Consider the following 19,085-nt stretch of genomic DNA (forward strand, 5'->3'; position numbering starts at 1 on the left):
TGTGCAGCAGCGGAGGACTACAAGTCCCGGCATTCCTTGCGCTAGGCGGGCGCGGCAAGCATGCTGGGGTTTGTAGTCCTCCTGGCAGAGGGCCGGGCCATTTCGCTGGGGGCCGGCCCCCCCCGCCCGGGGCCGGCCCCCCCCGCCCGTGGGCGGGCGGAGCCGGCGGCGCCGCGGAGCCCCCATGGCGGCGGCGGCGGAGCGGACGGACGAGCTGGTGCGGGAGTATCTGCTCTTCCGTGGCTTTACCGCCGCTCTGAAGCAGCTGGACGCGGAGATCAAGGCGGACCGGGAAAAGGGCTTCCGGGTGAGCGGCGGCCGCATCCCTCCCTCCTTCCCGGTGGGACGCCGGGCGCGGGTGCCCCCCGGAGAGGACGCGGTCCTTGGGGCAGGCCGCGGGCACCCCTCCGCCCCTCTGCTCCTGGGGCTGGGTGAGGGGAGCGGGCCGGGCGGCGGCGGGGTAGCTCTCGGAGCGCCCCCCTCCCGCTTCCCCGCGGAAGCGGCTCACCTCAGGGGCGGCCGCCCCCCACCCGCGCGGGGCTGGGCTGGGTTGGGTGCCGGGGCCCGGCCGGCCGCGCAGGCGGGACCCCCCCGCATCCTCCTTTATGTACGCGCAGGCTCTAAGTGGCGGGGGGGTGTCGGTCTTTAGCCGGTGGAAGGGTCTCCTTCTGCCTGGCTCCCAAGCGGCGGCGGGCGACGGGCTTCATCCACGCGCCCGTCTTCTCGGCCGGCGGGGGCCGCCGTTCCCGGCTCGGCCCGTCCCGTCCCATCCCAAACCGCCGTCTTCAGACCCGGTGTCCGAGCTGGAAAGCCACCGGCGGGCTCTCAGCTCCGTGCTGAGAGGAACGGAGGAGAGGGCAGCGGCAGGAGGACACCTCTTTGGTGTCTCCCTTCTTGGCCAGGAGGCGTTCCTCCAGCGGCTTTGCCGATCCGCTCCTCAGTTGGGATGTTGGAAGCACCAGCAGCCTTGCTGGATACGTGGAAATCGGTGCAGAAATTGCCAGCCTCGAAAATAGAATTTCAGTCCCTCATGTTTCTGTAGCAGCAGTTCTAGGCACCGAATGTAGTATTTTGAATGGTCAGATTTTTTTCTTTAACCAGCAGTACTGCCTTTGTCATTCGTAATACATGTTGCTTTTATTTTTAAAACACCAGCACTTTGTTCACGTTTAGAGATGGGCAAACAGTCGATTTAAGTGGGATAATGCTGTCTAAGACAAAATTAAGAAGGAACTGCTGGGGTCACAGGTTTCCTCTATCTGTAGGAAGCCATCTGGATGATGTCCTAAGACACTTAACTGATGAGAGAGGAACAAACCACATATTAAACAACTGTGTTAGTTTTACTTTTAACTCCTGAATTTCTGCATTTTGTATGGGGTCCAGGTTTTTATTTTTTCTGATGCCTCTCTTGGCCGTCAGAAATCACTGAACTAAAAATCTATTCTCACACCACCATTCTGCCTTATTCATAATGATGAAATGATTTTCAAAGAGATACAATGACAAAAAAAAAATTGTTGCAGACTTATGCCTGCCTTGTTAGTGGATGATGTTATTAGATAAAGGTACTTCAAAGAGTCCAGTATAACAGATTTTTTTTTTTCCTCTTTCTGTTGGCTAAATACAGGTTTTTCCTTTTACTTTAAAACTTGAGTTTTCAACATCTAATCACATTTTCCCATTTCTTCATTATCAACTGACTCTTAAAAGAAGTTAAAAGGTTTGCTTACTTGCAAAAAACACCACCAACTGTGTTTAGCAAAATGTGATCTTTTTGCCAAAAATCTATTGGCTATTTCCTTTAATGTTTCTTTCTTTTTTTTATTTGGAAGGTGCTGCAGAGTTGAAGAGTGCTAACAGAAAATGCAGAGTGTTTCCTGGATTAGGAAAATAGCTAATGCATAAGTGCCAGATTGTAGCAGCATTTGTGCAGCTAAGGCTTCTCAGCATTAAGTTTCAGACAGTGTCTTGTGCCGGAAAAGCCTTCACGTGACTGTAGTCTTCCCTGTTTTGCCCTCTTTAGGTGGATAAGATAGTGGACCAGCTGCAGCAGTTCGTTCAGAGCTACGATCTGTCTGCCCTGCGGGATTACTGGAGTTATCTGGACCGACGCCTTTTCAGCCGTTTGGAAGATGTGTACCGGCCAACAGTGAACAAGCTGAAAACCAGCTTATTCCGATACTACCTCGTCCATACTGTTCAGGTAGTGTTTGATTTTTTTTTTTAAGCTTCTTTTTTAAAAAGGATCCTGGTCTCTGAAACCAGAGCAATGAAATACCCTTGTGAGCCTCTTGACTGGCCTGGTGGGTAAGGGACACGCAACTCATGTGTCATATATCAGGAGTGTAGTAAGGAGTTTGACGTGGCCTCACATGACAAGCTTGTAAGCAGGATATGGAAGCTCAGGCGAGAGGGAAATGCGGTTAGCTGGGTGCAGGATATTCACACTCGAACATGAAGGCAGGTCCCCCTCAGAGAGGATGGCTGTACTGCTAGCTCAGTCCTGCTCAGCCTCCGTTAATAACTTGGATACCGGGAGCGATCACAAGGTTTGTAAACACCTCCTTGCATGGCATTGCCATGAGGACAGAGGAAGGCAAAGAACAGTGCTCAAAGCAATCTTCTTAAGTTGAAGAAATGGGGAGAAAAAAACGCCAAGCGCCTGTATGGAGGTAGGAGTAGACAACTGCTCCCATGCAGAATAAGGAACGATTGAGCGGGCAGCAGAAGTGCAGGGCAGGGCCTTAATGCAGCACTGGGGATCAACAGGCAGGATTGTCTGTATTCCTCCCACTCCATCCTGCTGGCAGGACTCATCCAGTCCTTCCAGGCGCCGCAGTTCTTACAGCATCAAGGCAGTTGGAGAGTCCGGAAGAAAAAAAGGAGACTTGAAGTTGGTAGTCTTGAGCTTTAGCTCATAAGAGAGGGGAGAAGTGGGCTTCAAATCTGTACAAGGTAATGTGGGAGAGAAACTGAGTGAATGTTTTTTGTTTGCTTTGAATAGAACAGAAAATAACGAGCTTAAAATGGAGCAGAGATTATCTTCTTGAAACCCAAGGAAAGTCAATGGAATATATAAGACAGGGTGGGCTTTGGCAAACAGAACAGACAAATACCTGTCGGGAACTCACTGTTCACTTCTTATCATTTAGAAGTGATGTTTCCTCCTTGATTCCCTGACTGAAAATCTTTAATTATGGATGTTGGTGGAGGAGTCAAAATCTAATGCACATTTCTGGAAGTGCATTTTTTCGTGTTTTGTTTGTTTTGCCCTGTGCTTACCCTGAGGCGTCACTGTCCTGTCTGAATAATGTATCAGATGGAAGCCTTTTCAGGCTCCATCTGCTGTAGACTTGAGTAATTCGAAGTATACTTTGGTCCTGTACATGAATGCTCATGTCTTATGTCAGTGGACAAACTGCACTGGTTTAGCTGGAAGTCAGTGTAAGTGATTAGTTCGATTTGCTTCAGCCTTGAAACAAGACTAAAAGAAGGTTGGATTTAAGGGCATTTGTGAGCTTCTTCTAGTGCATTTGAGATTCTTTTGTTCCTAGATGAATCTGTTAACTCTAACAGCTCTGTTGGGTGGTGAAAGTAGTTAGTGTATTCATAACACCGAGCAAATATTCCTAGAACCCATGTGGTGGTGTGAATGGAAGCATGAGCCCTGTTGTTGTTCTTGCTGTGTTTCAGACCGGCCGCAATGACAAGGCACAGGAGTTTTTCCTCAAGCAGGCCTCCGAGCTCCAGAACCAGGCGGAGTGGAAGGATTGGTTTGTCCTGCCCTTCCTCCCTGCCCCAGACTCCAACCCCACCTTCGCCACCTATTTCTCGCGCCAGTGGGCAGATACGTTTATTGTGTCTCTGCACAACTTCCTGAGTGTCTTATTTCAGTGCATGCATATCCTTTTTGGCAACTAATAGTTAAATCTCCTTTGCTCTGGTGTTACGTACTATTAACAGTGGTGCCAAAAATACAGTATTACAGAACTTGCTGCTTTCAGGTGATTGTTCAGAGCCAAGACTTAATAGGAAGCTGGTGTTTACCAGAGGATGTTGGAATAGTTATTGTTCAATTATCTAATGATACATTATATTCCCTGAGCACAAACAATTGTGGTTGTTGCTAATGCTGAACTCATCCCTATGCTGGTGACTGGCAATCTTGTGCACATCTTGTTCTGAAACGCTGTTCCAGTTTGCTTGGCGTAGTACAGAACCATAGTATGCAACCTTGGGTCATAGTCCATAACGGAACTAGCATCTTCTGTTAGACCTTTCACTGGGTACATGTTCACAGTGTTGTCTAGTGACAGCTCACTGTAACAGGGCAGTTCAACAGTGGCAGAAATAACACCGTTTGTCCCATGCTACCGAGCTCTGACCTTGTTTGTTTGCTGATGGGCAGGTTTACAGTGCAGCCGGAATACAGCTCATCTTCAACTGTTTCTTCAGTGTGCACTAATGCAGTAACATAACCTGTCTTGTCCTCCGCTTCTGACATGTAAAAAGGAAGAATCTAAAAATCCTTGCAAAGCCTATGTGAAACAGTTTGTGCAACCGTAAAGTACAAGGAAAGTACAAAGTTGGTTTAGGTAACTAAGCTGTTACTAGTCTTCTGGCCTTGCACATGCTTCTTGCTAGTAGTATGGACTGGGCAGCTCTGCTGTCTTACGGGCCGGTGGCCAGTATGAAGCGCTGGCTTTTAGAATTAAGCCACATGCACGCGAGTTCTTGCCTTGGTTTTCTTTAACATTCCTCACCGGTTCCAGTCATTTTGAACTTTGAAGCTGAATGTCTCAGGAGCAGTCTCATACAAGAAGAAAATGAATCATTGCGGCATAAGGTCAGAACTGAAGTCACTGTTTAGTCGCTGACTGTCTGAAGCTGTGAGTTTTGTAAAATTAATTCCATCCATTCAAGAAAGTTGCAACTGTTCAGTGCCGTTATTCCAAGGCAGATTGTTGTATAAGTCCTTCGTTACTTTCGTTTATCTTTCAGCTGTCTCTAGCAAACTTAGGGTTGTGATCATATTGTGACGTGTCTGTTTAGGGTGTTAACTGCCCCTCCGCTGGAGGTGACTGTCCCTCTCCCTGCACTGTCTGACAGGTGGCTGGATACCGTGTAAACTCATTTCCTGCTACACTCCAAAGTCAAGACAAGCTGAAACTACTGGCAAGTTAAGGGCATGTATGGCTGACTACTTTGCATGGGAACTTGTGAAAAGTATTCAGTCACTTCCAGATTTTAGCTGATGGAGCAACAGAGACAGGCAACGGCTTCTGGCAAAGATGCGGAAGCTGTTACTTCTAAAATGGCCACTTTACCATGGTTGAAGTGCACTTAAAGCAATTTAGATCAATGAATGGAAATGGTGTGAATATCTGTTTCCTAACTCTAGGAAAATGTCACCCAGCTCCATGTCTTGTTTTTGACGGTATCATCATCAGATGCTTAGAGAGAGAGTGTAAGCATGTATAACATGGGTTGGTCCTTTCCCAGTGTAATTTCCTGTTAGAAAGATTTAGGAAATCTACAGTTTAAGAACTTTCTAAACTACAGATCACATGTGGATGATCATGTACAAGGGGGAAGCCTTCTTCATGTAAGCAGGACTTTAGTTTCACTTCCTCAAACAGACCAAGTAAAAGCGCTCTTTGTATGAATACTTCAGTAAAGTAAATTTTGCGCTTTACCTCCTGCATTACAAAACATTATGTTGTATGTTGTGCTTCCTCTTTCAACTGTTACGGTAGCTGATAAACACTGTTCATTTGTCCTAAAAATGTTGAAGTAAAAATAGACTAATTGATTTCAAAAAGGAGGCTTTTTTTCAGAAGAAAAGTGGTGTTTGCCGCTGTGAACTGTATGGAGTCAGGGGATCAGGTGGAAGTTGGCAGGAGAGTTCTGCAAAGGTGATCAGTGAATAGGGATGGCAGGATAAGATGTGTTTTGAAATACAGCTCTCTTATTTCCTCCAATTTTGTATTCTGTACTTTTAGTCAAATTAAAGCTGTCTTTTGTTTGTAGTATGTTGATTGGTGTCACTTACAGGCTGTGTAAGTGTTCTCTGGCAAATAGGCAGAGGTAAAAACTAGACTTCCCTTTTTGGAGAACTGCTCAGGTCAGAAAAGGAAGCAGCTATGTATAGAATACAGCTTTAAATAAAAAAAAAAAGGCATGAGTAAATATCGAATTCAATGCTAGTTCAAATTAAGTAGTGATCCTGATTTCACTGTTGAAACAATGCAAATACATGAATAGCAAGCTGGATTTCTGAAGCTCATTTTTTCTTCTTGTAATTTATTTCCTTAAATACTCTGATAAAAGGAAAAGGAAGAATTTTATCTGAAAAACAGATGTATGGAAACAGCAAAGCCTGAGGAACTCTGCATGTGAACAAGAGTCACAGGCATAAACCACATCTGTCACAGAAAGCTGCATCCTGAGGTTCCCCTCTGCTAAGAGGGGGGGGAAAGAAAAATGTCTCTTTCTCCATAATGTGGAGATAAATCTTGCTGTCATCCTTGGGAGGGAGCTGGGAAGGGTGTGGAGCTGGATTTCAGAGTGACCTGATGGCGTTGGCCTCAGTGCACCCTGCCAGCTCACCAAACCCTGGGCTGTGGCAAGAAGATTACCTTCTAGGCTGGGCGCACATACATCGCTGCTGTTGGTCACATGCATTGCCCTGGCCTTGAGCTGCTGGCATGGAGTGGCTGATCAGCTCTGCCATGGCTGGCTCTCATTTCCTGGAACCATTAATGTCCCTACAGTGACAGCCCAAGGAGAAGAGTTAAAGGGTTTTAAGTAGGCTCCAGTTTCACATGTGTAAAGTGCTGACTGTTTTGACTTCTTGGACTAACGTGGTGCTCAGCCAGTCAGAGCAGCTTTCTTCCCTCCCCACCCTTCTCCTGTTGAAATAAAAAGAATAAACAATTTCAGCATGTGGGAAGGAGGTGAATCTCGGTGACCCCCTCTTTACTTGGCTCTCTTCTCTCGTTGTAGCTGTTTGCTTTGCAGGCTGAATCCTCCCGCTTGAAGAAAGAGGAACTGGAGGTGGAACAAGCAGTTGTGCATCACAAGTTACCTGCCTATGTGGCCAACATGGATCGACTAGGGGACTCTGAGCTGTGAGTGCCTGCGGAGGAGGAGCTGGGGACGGGCTCTACTGGTTTTTATTGGGTCAGGGAGGCTTGTGCAGGGTCATTTCCTTGTTCCCTGCAGTGGGAATCAATGCAGGAAGACATCCAGACACAAATTCTGGTGACTTAAGTGGGTTTAATGGAGAAATTCAAGATGGGCATCTCTCCCACCATTTGGGGGAGAGATTCTTGCCAATCAGTGAGAGCCCAAGCACTCATGGAAGTGATTCCGCTCCGCTCTCGGCATTGCACCAAGGTGTTCTGGGCAGCCAGGGCATTGGTAGCAGTGTAATCCCTGCAGTATTGCTCAAATGAAGTGGATTGTCTCTTGACTCCTAGTTTCTTTAGTGCCTGTGGTGCAGTGGGCGAGTGCCCTGTGCTGTTTTGTAGGCACTGTAACTGTATGACCCAAAGGGGTCCTTGTTACACAGAGATGCTTTGTTGCTTTTGTGAAATCAAGGGAAAAGGAGTTTCTCTCTGCGAGGCTCAGTTATGCACAGAATTCCCTACAAACTTGCTGCAGTTGAAGTGTGTTTTAGGCTACATCTGTTGTATTCCTGTCTGCAGAAATTAGGCAATGTACACAGTGATACACCTTGTTCAATTGTTATTTAAACTCTGATATTTTTTCCACCTCAGTACACAGTCATGCGAAGTAAGTCTGTGTGTTTGAATTCATTGTGTTACTGAGATTTTTATTTTTTTTTTTCCCCTGGCTTTTAAAGGATCTGAAAGCAAATGTAGCTTAGGCTTAGCCACAAGGTATTAATAGCACTGCTGGGGCTTTGACTTTCTCATGTGCTTCTTTCACTTCTATTCAGATAGGAGGGGGATTGATCAAATTATGCTGCTGACAATGACAAATAGAAGTTGTAGCAGAGACCACACACAAAGTCTTTGTTTTAGTCTAAAAGTCTGATTAAAGAGACTTAAGTGTCTGGTAAACTATCTGAATAACTGCTCTGCACAGGACAGGCTACAGAGTTTAATTTGAGATTTTTATTTTTTTTTTTAGCTATGCTGTGTGGAAAGGCCTGGTGTGCATCTGCATGCATGGGGAGAGGGACATGAGGGGTGGGATAATTTATTCCCATATTAATTTTTATCTATTTGTATCAGAGAAACTTGCCTTAGAAGTGACATTTCTTGTGCGTGAAACTTTTCTTTTAGCCGGGGGGCCAGTTCTGGGTGCTTGTTCCACGTATCTGCTCAACCCAAAGCCCAAATTTGGTAGAAAGGTTCCTTCCTAGAAGAGAGGGTAGGGGCAGTGAAGGTGATTGTGTTCCCCTTCCCCTGAGTGGTGCTCTGCTCTCAGAGGAAGCTGTAACGGAGTGAGGTCAGACAGTTACGTTCTGGGAAGCAGCTGCTGCTCTTGGCATTGTGGGCTGAGAAAGGGAGGTGTGTGTAATCGTAGAAATGGACCTAAACTTTCTTATTTTCTTTGGGTCCTGTTTTTGAGAGCCTGTGCTTTAAAATTGGTGAACCTGACTTGCTGAATATCTAAGGATGTTCAGTGAAACACTGAATACTGAATGCCTCTCGAAGTAGGTCTGTTTTATGCCTTGAATTGGGAATCCCAGCTGAACAGGTTCTTTGGAAATCTGTATTCCCCTGCCTATCCCTTAGGGTCTTTCTCAACTAACCAGATGGAGTGGAAGGAGTTTGAGGTGGCCCTACAGGGGATTCAGCAACAGCTGCGCCCTCTGTCTCAATGGCATCTCTGAGAAGTGAGCTTTGGTTACGCTAATTATAATGATCTGCTCCAGGCACTAACAGAATGTTTTAAAACAACAGTTTTTTAATGCATAGTGGCCCATTGGCTTGGAAAGGAACATCTGTTCTCCAGTGGTTCAAACAGCTGGCACTTTGCTTGTTGGGTGGTCTTTGATCAGGTTGTCTGGCTACGCTTCCATATTCTATTTGGTGGTTTATGTTTGTCTTTCCCCCCCCGCCCCCCCCCCCCCCAATTAGTGATATGACCTGCAGCCAGAGGAGTACTGCACATTCTCTTCAGTCTCGGGGAGGCTTTCTGTCCTCTTTTCTCTCCCAAAGTAAAAAAGGCCCTTCCAGACCAGCCCATGCAAGTGGGGCTTCTCCAACGCAGACTGTCAGTGTGCTGCTAGGGAAGAAAGAACCGACAAATCACCAGGTAATTCTCGGCTGTGTTTGTTGAAAGGTGCTTGGTATCCAAGGAGTTAACTTGCAGCACAGCACTGCTCCAAGCTTTTGCTTCCACCTGAAAAAATAAAATGTCCTTTCCTTCCTTGCGAGTGTATGCTGGGCCTGAATGCAGCACAAGAACGGCTGCTGTTGTGTGGGGGCTTGTGGAGCCCTTGCAGGTGCTTGGTTTCTTTGCCTTCGCGTTTGCTGTTTGTTCTGCAGCCTAGCACAAGTGTAACTTTGCCAAATCATTCCTTTGCCTTCCAGAGTGCCAAAGGAAAAGACGGAACAGTGGGCTGTAAGGATGGGAAGAGCCACTTCAGTGGGTTAGTAGCAGGCGAGTCAAGTTCCCTGCAGCAGCGGCAGAAGCGCTTGCAAGAGCATGGGAAGGAAAGGAAGGAACTGCTGTCAAAAGGGACCTTCCAGGTACTGGGCAACACCGCAAGGCTGGGTAGCAGAGGGCTGGTATTTCTGTAGTTGTTTGTGCTAGGTGATAAAACAAGTGCAAGTGTTCCTGTTAAGCTTCTGAATTGCTGCTCTGATATAACTGTATCAAAGGTTAATCTCTTAGAGTTAATCAACTCCTTCCACACTCGGTTTATTTCTGTGTCCCTAGAAGGGAATCAGTGTCGACATTTCAAACGGAAGAGTTGTCTTTTGTCATGATCTTTTCAACAGCCTGGTCCTGGGGAAGGGCACATTTCATCCACCTTAATGGTTAAGTTCAAATACCTTGTAATAATCCCCATTGTTTGGTGGCGGTGGGCTTGGCTCACCCATTCTGCCCAAGTAAGCTCTTTCCTGCTGGTTTGTGCAGGCTCTGTGTGGGACAGATAAAAAATGATAGAAAGTTTTCCTGGATAGGAGTGGAAATATCCTTTGTAGCAATGTTTTGCTTTTTGGAGTTTTTTTTGCACTGTATGTTGCAGTTTTGCCTGGGGGTGTGCCTTGCTTTCTAATCTAATGAAATAATAAAACTGTCCCGGATTTTAACTGTTGAAGGTCAGTGGACTTCTGTTCACCTGTGTATTGTCTGGCTTTCAGCAGCCACTTGGTCAAAGGATACCAAGCACAGGAGGAATGATGGCAGCATCTCAGCCATGTTTGTTTTGGCTGCGTGAAACGCTCTGCCTTGGGGGAGAGACAGTGGTGAGGGATTGTTGCCTATAGGCCCATATATGTGGCTGTTTTGTGGGGGGGAGTGCTGTTTTAGAGAAGAGAAATTACTCCACACTTAGCATTGAAGGCTCTGAGAGAATGTTTTTTTTTTTTTATGGCTCATTTAAAACATTTTAATTAAACATTGGTCAGAAAATTGCAAAGCTGTTTCCCAAGGGTATCCTTTGACTTTCTTTTCTGTGATGTTCCAGGTTAAGGCGGTGTTTTCCTGGCTCTGTAAAAGTTTCTTCTGGTGCTATAGAGGAAGCAGTTAATACTTTCCTTTTTGCTCACATGCATTGAGAACAGAAAGCTAACTGAAAGGCAGCGCTGTTTCTTTCACATGAGTGTCATTCGTTGGTTGTTATCTCCCTACATAAACTAATGCAGAGAGCGGCATTCTTTGATTTATTTCCCAATCTCTTCCAGCTTTGTGATTTCAGATGATGTGATTATGCAGTGTTTGACCCATTGCTCAAGATGTGAAAGCTACTATAAATAAGGCAGGGATATGTTAGGGAACAGGGATTCAAAACCACCAATACCATTTTGGGGCATTTCATCTTCAGAGGATGGTTTAGCAAAGGAATGCTTGCAGATGTTTTATTGGTTTGTGCGCTATATCTGCTTCTTGTTCAGCTTCTGGCGGCAAGGGAGGACTATGCTGCTTTCAAACACTTATGTGTGCTGCAGTCCAGATCTTGTCTCATTCAGATACCTTCACCTCCTAAAACTCCATTTGTTCTGTCTGCCCTGTCAAGTTGGATTTTAAGCTTTTTGACTCGTGTGTCGACTCTGCTGTTGTCATCAGTCAGTTGGCTGCAGTGGTTGACGCAGTGTGCATAAACAGTCTCTGGCAGATGAGGATAATCCATCCACTGGGGCTTACCATCCAACAAGAGTTTTTGTGCAGGTTTACTGAACTGCATATTATACAGACTTAACTCATATTGCTGAATGCAAGATTTCATTGAAATATGTTGATTTGCTTGTGAATCTGTGCTCTAATGCCATCAAAATGGGCCTCTAGTATCAGCTGAGGTATGCCGAACAGATGCTGTGGTTCCTTTAATTATTACAGGAAAATGTATGTATGGCTGGGCATATGGAGTGGGATATAAACGACTCCACAACCAAGGAGGCCATATTAAATGGTGCAGTTGTGTAACACACTATCCTTGTGCTGAGAAAGGTCCCTGGCAGAAAGAGTGTTGAGCTGACAATGCTTCTGTTTCAGTGGAGCTTCTTGGTATTTTTCCCAGCAGGCTGGGGCGGCTGAAGAGCTTGATCTGGAGCTGCTGCTTCCTCGTATTTCATACAAGATTTCTTCCTTCAGGGCCAAAGTATTGAGAAGAAAACGGATATTAGCACAGCTGAGGCAGAGCCGTGCTCAGAGCTGCATGCTGAGCAAGTAGAGACTTCAACCAAAATGCCTACCAGCAGCGCAGAGGCTGTGGGAGTCCGGCAGGAGCAGCCTTTCATCGTCCTGAGCCAGGAGGAGTATGGGGAGCACCATTCGTCCATCATGTACTGCAGGTAACAGACTGGCAGAAGAGGGCTTTCTTATAGAAACCTCTGTAGAGGAGCAGCCGTGTCTGGCCTTTTTCTCCCAGCCTCTGTTCTGTCCAACACGTTGTGCATGTACTCTCAGTTATAGGATGTTCAAGTTGGTGTGACTGAAAATAGCCTGTAGCTTGTACAGTGAGAGTGGATGGAGATTTTTGTGACTGGGAGATGCCAGCCAGGAGGAAACTCCCTGGGAAAGCGGGATGGTATTACTTAAGGGCATTCTGCTTTGCATGTGGAGCTTGGTGTGCTTCATTGTGCCAGTTATTGTGGACGGAACACGAAGGGGCGCAAGGAAGTTCTGATTTCTGCAGAAAGAATTGGTGTGTGGCCAGGAGAGGAAGGATTACTGGGGTATCTACTCGCATCTAAGAACTTTTGGGAGAAAAATATCCAATCAGTTTCCTTCTACACATAGGGTTGATTGTTCTGGACGGAGGGTGGCCAGCTTGGATGTGGACGGGGTCATCAAAGTCTGGTCTTTTAACCCCATAATGCAAACTAAAGCTTCATCCATTTCCAAATCTCCATTGCTGTCTCTGGAATGGGCGACCAAGCGTGATCGGCTGGTGAGTAGTCTGTGTGTGGAGGCTCGAGAGTCACAGAGGATGTTGCACATTAACTTCTAGGCAGCTGCACTGAGGGTAAGATCAGAGCAACAGTTTGTTTCTGCCTCAGTTAGAGCACTAGAGTGGGGAGTGTGCCCTGTGTATTGAGCAAGGAATTCACTGCTGGTTGCCCTGAGACAGAAGTTCCCAAGCTGCAGCGCAGGTACAGCTGCAGGATAGAAGTAGCTCCTTTAAGAGAAGTGCCCCTCTCCAGGCAGAGCAGACAGCCACTTGTAAATGCAGGCAGAGGCAAGCTGGTACAACAGCCCCTGGGAACTCTGCAGCAGGGAGCTGTGGAGCTTTACTCCCACCCTGAGCAGGGAAGGGAGAGCAGGGTGGCATTCTGCTTGTGCAGGGATGAAAAGGGCTCCATAGCCAGTGTTATACTGGTGCCTTATGAGTTGGGGGGTGGTGTGTGCAAAAGGAGCTCGGGGCTTGTTTAAATATCATGACAGTTTCCTATAGCGCATTTTCTCCAGTTCTGTTACCAGAGAGGAGCCTTAAATTACATGCATTCTTCTGAGTCCTAGAACTGTTGCTAGTGTTTTGTGGCCTTGGCGAAGAGACAGGGCTGCGTGAGAAGGCAGGCCTGCAACTGAGGGAACATTGTTCATGTTCTGGCACTGATGATGTGTTGCTGCTAACCCCAAAATGCCACCTGTGAAGAGCTGGTGCTACAGCTTGTCTCTTTCTTCTGTTTTGCTCTTAAAAAGGAAGTTGTCTATGCAGTTGTTCTGATGTTTCTTCTGCTTTGTGGAGTTTATTTCCTACTTTCTGATAGAAAGAGTCTTCTTTCTGAAATACATGGGGATTCAGCAGCAAATCAGGCTCCAAAGTGAGAAGGATCTGGCTTGCTGAATTTCCTTTGAAATGCGTCTCTCCATGGTTTTACTTTTGATTTAAATTGTAGCACCATTGATAAAGCATGTGTGAGCCCTTCTGAATGATTTCGTTCTCCCCTGGATGAAAGGAGGTGGCTTCTACTTGGTTTTGCTCTTAAACTTAAGATTGCTAATTCTGTGCTAGTCTTTCCGTGCTCACCTAGATATTGAGACTGCATGTATGTTTTGCATCCTATAATGTTGAGCCATACTCTAGAAAGTGGCTTTTACTCCACCGTAGTGCCTATCAGATCTTTTTCTCACTGGAAAGCAGTGCTTTCACTCTGACTTCTATGGCTCTGGGGTAGTGCTACTCAGTGTGCTATGCACAGAAGGACGAGATGTACCTTAATGGAGTGATGTTTAATCCAGATGCATAAGTAGAAACAAAAAATTACTCTATGGTGTTGGTGGTTGTTGAACAGCGTCATTGTACTCACACACACTCCTTCTGTCTCCTTCTTGCTGGTTTCAAGCTATTGCTTGGCAGTGGGGTTGGGACGGTTCGTCTTTATGACACAGAAGCGAAGAAGAATCTCTGTGAAATCAGCATTGATGAAGACATGCCCAGGTAATTCTGGAATACTTATTTTTTATTTTTTTTATATAAAAATGTTGTTGCGTTTGACTGTGAAAAGGTAGGTGAAGTCTCAACGTTCCTGCTTCTTTCCTGTAGCTGCAGGACTGTCTAGCCTTCATGCAGAGGGCAGTCCCTGTCTGAGCAGGGTAAAAACTGTGCAGTTAAATGCGAGACACTCAAAATCTGTCTAAGCACATGAATGCTGTCTGTCTTTACAGTGCACCCTGCCCTGAAGCATCTTAGTGCGAAAGCTTGTAGTCAAGTATTGTGCTTGAGGCAGTTGCTGGAGAGAGGCAGTTCAGACTGTTTGTTGTGTTTCAGGATCCTCTCGCTTGCCTGCAGCCCAAGTGGGGCCTCCTTTGTCTGTTCCGCGGCAGCCCAGAGCCCCATCTCGCACATGGACTTCTCAGCAGTCAGCTCCGGGGGCAAAAGCATGAACCAAGTTCCTGGGAAGCTGCTACTGTGGGACACTAAAACAATGAAGCAGCAGGTACTTGCTGGGTTTCTTCCCTTTCTCAGTCTGCTTGCGGAGAATGAGTGTCATCTCTTCCTCTTTCTAAATTATGAGGACTTTCTTTTCAATACCCTTCTTTTTCCCCCCCCCCCTCCCTCCCTTCCCCTCTATCCCATGCAGGATAAAAATGAATAGTGTAAGTAGCTGTGTTGTTTGGGTGGGGTTTTTTTGTTTTGTTGGTGTGTTGGGTTTTTCTGAGGGATTTTTCAAAATAGTCCCTAGCCTTGTTTCTATCCTGCACGTATGGTTTGTGACATGAAATGTCCCAAGTGGATCGAATGATACTTTGCTCAGGGTTTCTCCAGTTACACTATACCGAAGGGTTTTTTTTTTTCTGCTATATCCCCTGCCCTACCTGTTTTTAAGTGAAGTGCTTCTTTCAGAGGTGTCATCTTATATCATCTTCTCCATTGTTTCGATTCAGATGGGTCAGATTCTGGCAGGGAATCCTATCCCATCCCTCGCCTTTGCCCTTAAGAAATACTGTCCCTGACATGTAGGAGAAAGCAACATACTCAAGCTAATACCTGCCAGAAGCTGATTTTGCAGCCTTGAGGCCATGGCCAAAAAAAGCTGTGGCTTGGCTGATGTGAGTTGTTGGTTTAGTGTCAACAGTAAAACGCAGCTGCCAGCCTTGAAGTCTGTAGTCATGAAAGGTGTAGGGCTACAAACTGGAGGAGGAGGAGCTCTTGCTACCAGATACCGACTTTCCTCCCTTCCCTGGAGATCAGCTCCTCAGCACCCTCCATCTCCGTTTCTTGGTATTAATGCAGACTTTCCTTTCCAGCTGCAGTTCTCCCTGGAGCCTGAGCCTATTGCTATTAACTGCACAGCCTTCAACCACAATGGCAACCTGCTGGTCACTGGGGCTGCAGATGGGATTGTTCGTCTCTTCGGTATGTTGAAATTGGGCAGTGAGGTGACCCCTCAGTGTCCCCAGCTGGCTGCCTCTAGCACTGTTCTTCTGCCAGCAGGGAAGCAGCTGTGGGACATGCCTGAACACCAAGGTGGAAGCTATTTTCTCAACAATAGCTCTCAGGAGTGAATTGACACAAACTTCTGGTCTGGGTGCTGAGGTGGAGGCTGCAGTCTGTGGGAGGATGGAGCTGGCAGAAGCTGTGAGGGTGGACAGGATAGCAAGGGGAAGAGAAGAAAGATGGCAGTGGGGCATGGATACAGAATGCCTGCAGTTGACAGTGTGAGCAGCCCTGTAAAGCTGGAGGGAGAGGTGGGTAGTTACAGGCAATGATTTTTGTGGCCAGTGTAAAAGCCACATGATGGAGAATTAAGCACAGGGTGGTGGGATTGGATTGGGCTCCCCCAAGCTCGTTTAGAGGGCTGGGGCAGAGACTTTATGAATGTAAAGGACCCCTCTCTCTTCACCTCAGCTCTGTGTGAGTACGAGGAGTGTTCAGTACTGATTCTTCCCTCAGATATGCAGCAGCACGAGTGCGCCATGAGCTGGAAGGCACATGATGGGGAAGTCTACTCTGTTGAGTTCAGCTATGATGAGAACACAGTCTACAGCATAGGCGAGGATGGCAAGGTAGGCATTGGGTGGCTTTCTACTGGTCAGCGGGCAGGGAGATCCCTTCTGGAGTCTTCCCCATGTGATGGACATAGTAAAAATACCTTCAGAATCTGGAGGATCTGCGGGCTGCTAAATATAATCTTAGGTGTGCAGCATAACCGTGCTGCATTCAGTCCCTGCAGAGAGAGTGGCTGGAAAGCGTATTAACAGCTGGAGCTGCCTCAAACCTTGTCTACAAATCCTACTGTGGGTGACATCGCCTTCCTAGGGAATTCATGTGAAGATGACCTCTCTGCGCCCCTGAGATTATCACCACATTTGAAATCTGGGATTCACCCAGGGAGCAGATCCTTGACCGCTTTGCATAAATTTCCGTGTCAGTCTCTCCCCGTTGCTTATAATAAAGGCTTAAATTTCTGCAGTTCTGCAGTCTTCAGCAATAGAGGTGTCGCTCAGGGAGGGGGCTGCCTGAAGGTGTGGGTCCTTGGCTGCTGAGAGTTAAGTGCATTCCCACGAGGATCCTGCATGCCATGTGGAAGGACACATAGGCAGCAGTGCTCATGGAAGGCAGGGCGTATGTTTGCCTGGATAGTATGCACTCTTACAGCCTTTGTAGCCTATGTTTTATAAATATAGCCACTTAGCTATGGATGTCAAAATGCCATCTTCTGTTTGTGAGGAATAGCCACTTTGCTTAAAAATGACAGATGGTCCCTCTACTTTCATCCCAGTCAATTTAACTATGGGCTTTTGTCATCTCTTTGTCATTCTAGTTTATTCAGTGGAATATTCACAAAAGTGGCTTGAAGGTGTCTGAGTATGATCTTCCCAGCGAAGCTACAGGTCCTTTTGTTCTGTCTGGGTACAGTGGGTACAAGCAAGTCCAATTCCCACGAGGAAGGCTTTTTGCTTTTGACTCTGAGGGCAACTATATGTTGACGTGTTCTTCTACTGGGGGAGTAATCTTTAAGGTAAGTCTGAGAAGTAATGGGGAGTACTCCTAGGCATCTGTGCAGCTCTTGTTACAAGGCTGAAAGAGCAGCCACTGGAAGTTCTCAAGCAGCATGTATCCATCATTGCTCTGTCAAAGCTGCTGCTCAGTTTCATACAGTGTGTGTTTTAGCAGTGTGTGGTGTTCAGCAAGTGTTTGAGCCCTCTGTAAGAATTTGGCCCTCTGTATGTAGCTAGAGTATGGGTGCTCCTTGTTCTTAAAGCTTAGCTGCAACAGTTTTTTCCTTAGTGTCCAAGTGCCTAGGACAAAGTTTTAATTTTTTTCTAAATATATTGATGCATGCCAGTTCAATGCAAAATGTGTGATTGTTTACTGATGCTCATCTTTAATCTGCCTTGTATGCTTGCTGATGTTAGTCCCAGCCTGATTCTCTTATGTACTGAAATGAAATGTAAGGCTGAACGGTTCCAAGTAGCCAAATTTCTGTGCCACAGAAACAAGAGGTTACTGATTGCATGCCCCTTGCCTGCCTCCTCTTGAGTCAATACCCATCAGTATAAGCCATTGCAAGGCAGATTAGATGGAATTTTTCTTTTCGTCTAGGGCATTCAGAGCACCAGCATTAACATGAGCCGTAGCTTAGACTTACGTGCTCTTCATCAGTGTGTGCTTTTAGCCTGCCTTGTTCCATTAGTGAAGCTGAGCTGCTTGAGAACACGTGCTTCTGTTGTGAGACCGGAAGCTTGTTTCCTCATGTTTGCTAATACATCTCAAATCTTCCTGATTATCAGTATACATAATTAAGCAGAAAAGGATATGCAGTCTGTAGCGGGCTTTGGCTGCTTCTGTGGGTGTATTGTCCCCACTGCAGAAACTTGCCTCCTTAAAATTTTATTCTTTCCTTCTTTTAGTTAAATGGTGAGGAAAAGGTTTTGGAGAGCTGCCTTTCCCTGGGAGGACACCGAGCTCCTGTTGTCACAGTGGATTGGAGCACGGCCATGGACTGTGGAACCTGCCTCACTGCCTCTATGGATGGGAAGATTAAATTAACAACCTTACTGGCTCAAAAGTCTTAACCTGGACAGTGGTGAAGGGAAAGAGCAACAGACTTGACAAAACCAGTGTTAACTCCACAGGAACAAACTGCATGGGAGAGAAGGCAAACCACAGCCCCTCTTCTCATTGTAGCTTTTGCCTCTTGACAAACGTTAAATACATTTGCCAAACCACTGTGCAATAGAATGCCGGTATGGGACCGGATCAGTGGCAGCACTGAAAAACAAGTCTCCACTGACCCATTGTGGCAGCTGGACTCCCTCCGTTAGGGAGTCTTGAGTAGCACGTGGCGAGAAGGCTGCTGGGATCACATCAGGGGTTCTGCAGGAGAAGGTGAGGCTGGAGGAGGTACGCATGAAGCAGCACAGTGCATGGTGATAAGATGGTTCAAACTGGAAAGGCCTGTGCAAAACTAGAGTATTCTTTCAGTATAGCATTTGTTGTTGTGCTTTTTTTTTTCTTTTGATTTTTTTTTTTCCATAAAAAAAATATTCCCTTGCACTTGCTTCCTGTGCTCTTCTCAGTTGTTGCTGCAAAACAGGGAGGGTGGCTGGGGCAGTGATGTGCCAAGAAAGTCTGCTGCAGGGAGAAAAGGCCCTTGTGCTTTCACCAGGTGCTTCTGGCACCGATACCTGCACGCTGCAGGGAACCAGTGCAAGACATCCAGGGACAAAACCAGTTATGTTTGCTTGGATGTATTGTGTTCCCTTGTGCTATCTGCTACCAACAAGAGGAGAGAGCCTGAGCCTTTCCTTAGAAATGCTTGTGTCGGAGTTCAGAAGCTACATAATGCCTAGCAGCTACCTGATGGTAGATAGGAGGGAGGGCCAGTCTGATCCTGTATTGTGCTCTCTGTCACTGGAGCTGTCTACCCCTGCCAAAATTGAGGCTAGAAGGGGCCTCATCTCTTCCATCCCCACCCTGCTCAAAGCAG

General features: G+C 46.6%; 1 protein-coding gene across 1 annotated transcript; it reads left to right on the top strand.

The window, feature by feature from the left end:
- The first annotated feature begins 148 nt into the window (after positions 1-148).
- WDR91 (WD repeat domain 91) lies at positions 149-18,652 on the top strand. The gene is made up of 15 exons (XM_074576151.1): positions 149-307; positions 2,027-2,206; positions 3,697-3,903; positions 4,766-4,849; positions 7,009-7,133; positions 9,117-9,294; positions 9,573-9,731; positions 11,800-11,999; positions 12,448-12,598; positions 13,995-14,089; positions 14,420-14,588; positions 15,400-15,508; positions 16,046-16,158; positions 16,917-17,114; positions 18,007-18,652. Exons 1-15 carry the CDS (start codon positions 185-187, stop codon positions 18,169-18,171), a joined length of 2,256 nt encoding a protein of 751 aa, XP_074432252.1. The 5' UTR covers positions 149-184; the 3' UTR covers positions 18,172-18,652.
- Positions 18,653-19,085: the final 433 nt, after the last annotated feature.

The sequence above is a fragment of the Larus michahellis genome, chromosome 1, assembly GCF_964199755.1.
Source record: "Larus michahellis chromosome 1, bLarMic1.1, whole genome shotgun sequence".
In the NCBI taxonomy this organism is placed as follows: Eukaryota; Metazoa; Chordata; class Aves; order Charadriiformes; family Laridae; genus Larus; species Larus michahellis.